Source organism: Mytilus californianus, unplaced genomic scaffold, assembly GCF_021869535.1.
Source record: "Mytilus californianus isolate M0D057914Y unplaced genomic scaffold, xbMytCali1.0.p SCAF_15, whole genome shotgun sequence".
NCBI lineage: Eukaryota > Metazoa > Mollusca > Bivalvia > Mytilida > Mytilidae > Mytilus > Mytilus californianus.
Genome location: NW_026262637.1, coordinates 16,261,770 through 16,268,726, shown reverse-complemented (window position 1 = coordinate 16,268,726; position 6,957 = coordinate 16,261,770). Strand labels below are relative to the sequence as shown.

Genomic DNA, 6,957 nt, shown 5'->3' with positions numbered 1-6,957 from the left:
TACAATTACTATGACATATATATAGAAGTCTATAAAAAGGACCAACCAGCAAATTCACTATGTACCGGGTCGTCTAGGATAGGCGATACTGCGCAGATAAGGAAAAAATTGTATATATATTAAATATTTAGCGTTTTTCATCTATCCGTTTATTTCAATTTGAATTCTTGCATAAAATAAATAATGGCGAGACATACATATAAACTTGTTTTTCATCTACATGATATTAATGCTTTCCAATCGGTATATTTCATAAATAGAAATTTAGCAAATATATGCTTTGTTGACTTATATTTATCACGGCTAAATCATCAAGTATACCTGTATATTCAGATAATCGACTTTCGATTTCAATTCATATTCATTTTCTGAAAATGAAAAGCATGCGCACAACATATTAAGAAGTAGGAAGAAAAATGAATGCGAATGAAAAACGGCGATATGTTTGTTCGAAATGTATCATTGTATCAGAAATGCATTCAAAAACACAATTCGACCACATTCAACCAATTTTTCCAGAGAGTAGATGCGGACAGCCGCTTATCTCTGCAGGACTTAGTATGTCCGATAAGGTGTCTTGGATATTGAAATTTCCTGCAAATAAAGGTAATGGATATTGATTTAAGTGACTTATAGCCTAGAGGTTTGACTGCATACACTTTATCTAATAAATGTGACATAAATAGGATTTTCCTTTAAATGTTGGTATGTATTCACTTTTATTCATTTATAAAAATATATATACACATATGTGCCTATAAATAGCATCACATTACATACAAACCTATATTTGAGTGCGTATTAATCAGTACAAACAAATAAAATGAAAGATTAGCTAATAATGTAAAATCATTTAGTATGTAAATATTTAAATGTATATATATACTAAACATCAATTCTGCATCCACACAAGTATAAATGCAAAATATACACTAAAAATCTAATCTGCATCCACACAGGAAGAATATGGATTTTTATTACATTTCCGAGACTTTAAGTAATGAAACTTGATATGCGCTATGTTTATCCTTTTATTACATGTACTAAATTTTACTTCATGGGTGAAAAAAATGAAAAAGGTTCAGAAATGAAATGAATAAGCTTATTGCAAAGCATTCTGGTCTGAATAAATATTTCTTATGTGTTAATATGGTAAATGCCATAATTATTGCATGCAATGTTATTATTTACATCTTAGTTTGATACAGTCACACTTTGACCCATTTAATGACATTGTCAATGCAGTACAATTTTTAACTTAAATGTTATTAACACTTAAAATACTATAAGGATCATTGTTCGAAATACTAAGGATTTTCTACCCCCAGGAATAGATTACCTTAGCTGTATTTGGCAAACCTTTCGGGGATCCGGGAATTCTTAATGCTCTTCAACTTCGTACTTTATTTGGACTTGATTTATTGGAGAGCTTTGATGAGTCGTTTGTAGACGAAACGCGCGTCTGGTGTACACACTTTTAAGCGTAGTATCTATGTTGAGTTTATTGATAAACTATTTTCTCTCTTACTTTGATAAAAATATAAAGGTATATAATAACGATCGTATGTTATTGACTCAAATGAAAGATAACTATATATGTGTTGGCGTCTCCAATAATTATTAACAATTTACGCCGCAAAATTGAATGTGAGTACAGGCAAATATGTGCACCTGATAAGTTCTTAAGGCCTGGCGTGACAGTGTACTTTAAGTTTTACATGTTTTAGAAATTCAAATATTTCCTTGATTTTGGTATACATTTTTTTCGTTACCAAAAAAAGATGCCAAAGTTAAATAAATTGGAACAGACTTTTAAGAAATCCCCTTAATGTAACACTTTAGGTTAACTGTATTTGTTGACATTAACATTAGAGGGACACTAGATATCTGTTCATGTAACAAAAGTTGATTCAAACTGTAGAACTGAGCGGACCGTATCAAGAGAAATTCATGTATTTGTTTATGTTACCATCTTTACGAAAAACCTTTATATCATCCTTTACTACTATTGAACATCCTGAAGCAACTGATAAATGTCAACGCCGTATGCACAAAGTCGATAATTCATGTTTAATTATTCATCAATGATGTTGGAAATTAATAAACAGATATTCAGTATCTTATTTTCTCGTTTTCAACAATTGGTTCTCAGTTCAAGAGACAGGAACGCTATTCTTCTTGCATGATGGCAACGAAGGGCTAATTAATTTCAAGCGGCAAATTAAATGCATATTTAGGAATTCCAAGATCTCCTGCATGAGCTTGTGGATAAAAGACGTATATGGCAAAGTGTAGCAAAACAATTCATACCTTAAATGCATACTTTCAGCTCTGTATTTACTGCCTTGTATGTTGTTTATGGTCATTGCATATATAGATATTCATATCATACGGTTTTGTTTTACGATAATAATATTAACAGTAGCAATTTTATGGTGAATTTTGACATTAAATATCTCTTCAGTGTTGGTCGAGGATGAAGTTTTTAGATGTTCACAATCTAATACAAACGTTAAAAAGAGGATATAACCAAAACGGACCAAAAATGTAAACTTGGCTTTGCTTTATAACGGAATCTATAATGACATTAGCGGTAACAATGTATTCTTCCCCGCCTGCGCATTTCGACAATAAATATATCTTCAGTGCACATGATGATCAAGACCAACATATTTTAAAATCCGAAACAAAGTTTAAAAAAACTTGGAATTTGAATAGCCAAAAAAAATCCAAACAAAAGCAAATCTTGGGAAAAGTAAGAGCTTTACACGACTGTACTATTTTATTACTTTATCTAAAAGTTTACAAGATCGCTTTCGAGTTCCAACATGATATATTTCCTATGGCACAAATATAATTATGATAAAGTCCACAAGACGCGCACAAAATCTGCAATCGAATTTCATTATTGGCGCCTAAATCAAAACGTTTGAAGATCCAAATTCATTGCATAGCGGAAAACCAATAATTTAAAAACGTTGTGTCAAACATTGCTACGGTAGTCTATGCATTCAGACAGAACCCGCTTGGTATTTCCAATAGTTCCAACATTCAATGAACAAAACAGCCAACAGTATTGTGTATGTATGACACTAGGCAATTCCAAAAAAGAACTGAAACACATTTAAAAACATTTTAATACTTCATTTGCTACACAAATATAATTTCACTGTAATTGTTCTACACAAAAATGTATGTAATGAAATTGTTAACTTACAGATCAGACGAGTAGTCTGATATCTTAAGATCTTATACAACGAAAATATGTTGCACGTGAGTAGCGACCGATCCTATTGGTGATACGTAAACCTCTGATCATACCAGCAAAAAATACTTACACTCCTGTATCCACAAACGCACATCAACACATCTAGATTCACATTATATATATGATTCTCTATACCATATTTAATCCCATCAATTGGTCAAAGTTTAGGCTGGCGTTTAATAGATTTGACAAAAAACATGGAACAGAAGTTCCTATATAATTTTTGTTCCTTACAGATATAAAGGTCATATCTGTTTAGCCTGAAACTTGAATTATAGCATTGCACATAAAACATTTTCGTATAAACAACTGTTAGGAGGAGGAATCATATGTTGACAGAAAAGACTCTTCCACCAACACAAAATTTTCAAAAGGACAAACAGCATTAATGTCTAAATTAACAGTGCTTGTTTATACTGAAACCATACTTAGTCTAAATGGTACCATCATGAGATAGTGCAACATATCTTAATTTTTGTCTCTATTAAAAACCATACACAGCAAATATAATAACGGAAACTTCAACATTCCTCTGTCAATCTTAGAAATCTTTTGAATATTTCAAAAACAGCGAAAGGCACAATTTAATTCGTTAACTCAGTTCCATTCACTGTGCACGGTTAACTGTTATCTTACATAACATTAATAGTATATCCTTTTTCAAATTCCTCTGCGAACGAAATATATTGAAATACTTTTTTGTTATTGTAAGTTTTTTTCTCATATAGACAGGATATAATTAACGTCAATTTTAAAACTTGATTAAATAAAATGAAACTGTTTTCCTTCAGTATAGATAATACTGAAATACCTATTACAAGTACATATATATTCTACAAAAAAAAATATATAAACAGAAACATATTTAAAGTATACCTCTATATAGCTCTACAAATGTTTACGGTTCTTATACATTCGTGGCTTTCAAATATTCGGCTTTGGCGTTCCTGATGAAGGTAAATCCAGACAAGCGCTTCGGACTCATGAAATTTATAACGTGCTGTTTTCATTTTTTTGTTACAGCACGGTCAATTCCTCTGCTGGTGGACTATCAGTCCCCGAGGGTATCATCAGCTCAGATTTATAACAAATCTTTCTAAAATATCTGGACTTAAATCTATAAATTGACGGAGGGTCGGTTAAAATTTACGCTTTACAACAAAAAATATGATTCAAATTTTCAAATGGTAAACTCTCCATTTCTATGTAAAAAAGAAATAGGGGTAAAATGCAGTTTTATGTATCATCTTGAAAACCACTATAGGTAGAGAAATCGGACATGGACTGATGTTTTCAGAATCTTGAAATCTACCTATTATTAAATTGACACCAAACAGCCAGTCGACTCCCTAAAGGTGTAATTGTTCTTACCTATCAATTTTTACCCTTTTCAATTTTTAATTGCCAATTGTTTTAAAAACTGTAACAGATATAAAGAAACTTTAAATTGCAAAATGACAGCAAGACAAGATTTGTGTAATTATTGAAATTGTTGGCCGACTTCTTATAGTTGTTTTTGTCCACAAACATGCTAAATGACGAGTTTTAACAATCGTCTTGTATGTTCGATAACAACAATTGTTCAAAATTGTTTAAGTGAACGACACAGGCTATTTAGAGATTCTTGTTTGTATCAAATCAGGAACTTACTATTGGGTAGTATGCTTAACTATCCTTTATAAAAAATTCTTGATGAATAATAAATTTAATTTTAGCATGCGCTTCACAAGAAACATAATGTTCAAATGCTTCTGAACGGGATACACAATTCAATTAGTAAGTAAATAAATATGCTTTGTTTTAGATGCTAGGTGCTACATCGAGAAGAAATCTGTGAACTGTTCGGAAGGACACCTGATGATCAGCCCATGTGACTGTCCTTGTGATATACCTGAACAATGGATTCTTGTAAGTTGATGTCACCTACAAATATCCAAATAAGCTTATTGTTTAACATACTTATGTATAGCGCAATAAATATTGTAAACGGACCTTATAGTCCTATAAATTTTAGATTTGTTGGATTCATATCTTTGATGTACACTTTCAAGAGAGTGCGTTAATTTACGACGCACAATCTTGATCAAAACCGAATGAAACAAACATCTTCTTCAGTGCTGTTCTTCGTCTGAAAGTGAGACATTCACCATAGAGCAAAAAACTCATACCCGATATCGATGACGATACATCGCAGATTTATTACGTAATTGAAATTCAAAAATGCAGGATGATATAAACAAACTAAAGACTATTACAAAAATACTAATACAAAATACTAATGACATTAGAAGCGTCGTTCATTTAGGAAAAACGTTTACCATGATATATAGAATTCGTAATTTCTGTTTTAATCTCAGTGGAATATCTGTTTTTATGTAATTTTAATACAGGATGAAAATGATTCAGTGCCTCCCAATGAAGATGTGAATTCTCAAGGACGACCAGCACCAAGTGGAGGTTTTATACCTGCTGAACATTTGTTACAACAATTAGGAGATATGGGTTTTTCTAAAAATGAATCAATAAGGGTTTGTAATATTTATTTACCTTTTGTACAATGTACTATAGTAGATAAACTCATCCTAAATAACAGGATTAAAACTTTGTACTAGTATGCGAAACGCGCATTTCGTCTACAAAAAACTCACCAGTGACGCTCAAATCAAAAAAGTTAGAAAGGCCAAATATAGGACAAAATCGAAGGGCATTGAGGACCCTCGGGTAGCATCGAGTTATATTGACAATAAAATTAATTATTATACATTTTATGAATCTAGTTATGAACGCAATAATGAGGATGGATGTTTTCATTGTTTCGGCAACTTTCATTTTCATGAGTAAACAACGGTTTAAGACCAGAAAAGACGATCATAATTCAATCTTCTGAAAAAGGTCCTTCTGTATAAGACATGTGCAGTAATGAGTTTTCGACAATATTTGTAATACATGTCCTTAATCTATGATATTGAAATAGAATATAGCTTGTAACAATATCTGAGCGACATTTAAAATGTTCATATTATTTTCGTATTTTCAGGGACTGTTTTACACAGGAAACAGGGATGTACACGTGGCAACCGATTGGATAATTAACAATAAAGATAAAGATTCTGGACTACCATTTCCCATGATTCAGGTTTAAATTTATATCAAATTATATAAATTATTATATTTATATTTGGAACAAAAATTATGGTATGGAACAATAATCAATGCAAACTATTTGTACACAGGAAAACAACTATTAAATCTCAATTGAAAAGGAAAAATTATAAAATAATGGGTTGTTTTCATGCATAAAACAAATTTGTTTTCAAATTGACACAAACACAAGATAAATTTTTATCGAAAATAAAAGGAATTATATCTTCATGTTAATGAAACTGTATATAGCCATATTCCTTTGAATTTGATATTCAATTAATAAAGATATGTTCGAGGATTAATTGTCTTTCTTTTTAACTGGTCAATATAAAGTTAATATCTAACTAAATCATTATTTGTTAATTCAAAGTTTCTCATTCATAAATAACTTATTTCGTATCTTATCCTGATCACTATTATCATTACTATTCACCAGGGAAAGTGCTTCGAAAATCGAACTTTCTGTTCACTTTCCGTCAGTGTAGATATCGCGACAAAAAGAAATATAAGTACATGTGACTGCGTTCAATGAAATCCGAATCTCT

The 6,957-nt window shown here is 31.0% G+C and overlaps 1 protein-coding gene across 1 annotated transcript in view; it reads left to right on the top strand.

Annotated features, from left to right (window-relative positions):
• Positions 1-387: 387 nt before the first annotated feature.
• The window catches only part of LOC127725526 (protein mono-ADP-ribosyltransferase PARP14-like), a 27,019-nt gene continuing 20,449 nt past the window's right edge, over positions 388-6,957 (top strand). The window contains exons 1-4 of the mRNA XM_052232561.1: positions 388-606; positions 5,073-5,176; positions 5,659-5,796; positions 6,306-6,404. Of these exons, the coding sequence (XP_052088521.1) occupies positions 417-606; positions 5,073-5,176; positions 5,659-5,796; positions 6,306-6,404 (531 nt within the window). The 5' untranslated portion in view covers positions 388-416. The remainder of the gene's footprint in view (positions 607-5,072; positions 5,177-5,658; positions 5,797-6,305; positions 6,405-6,957) is intronic.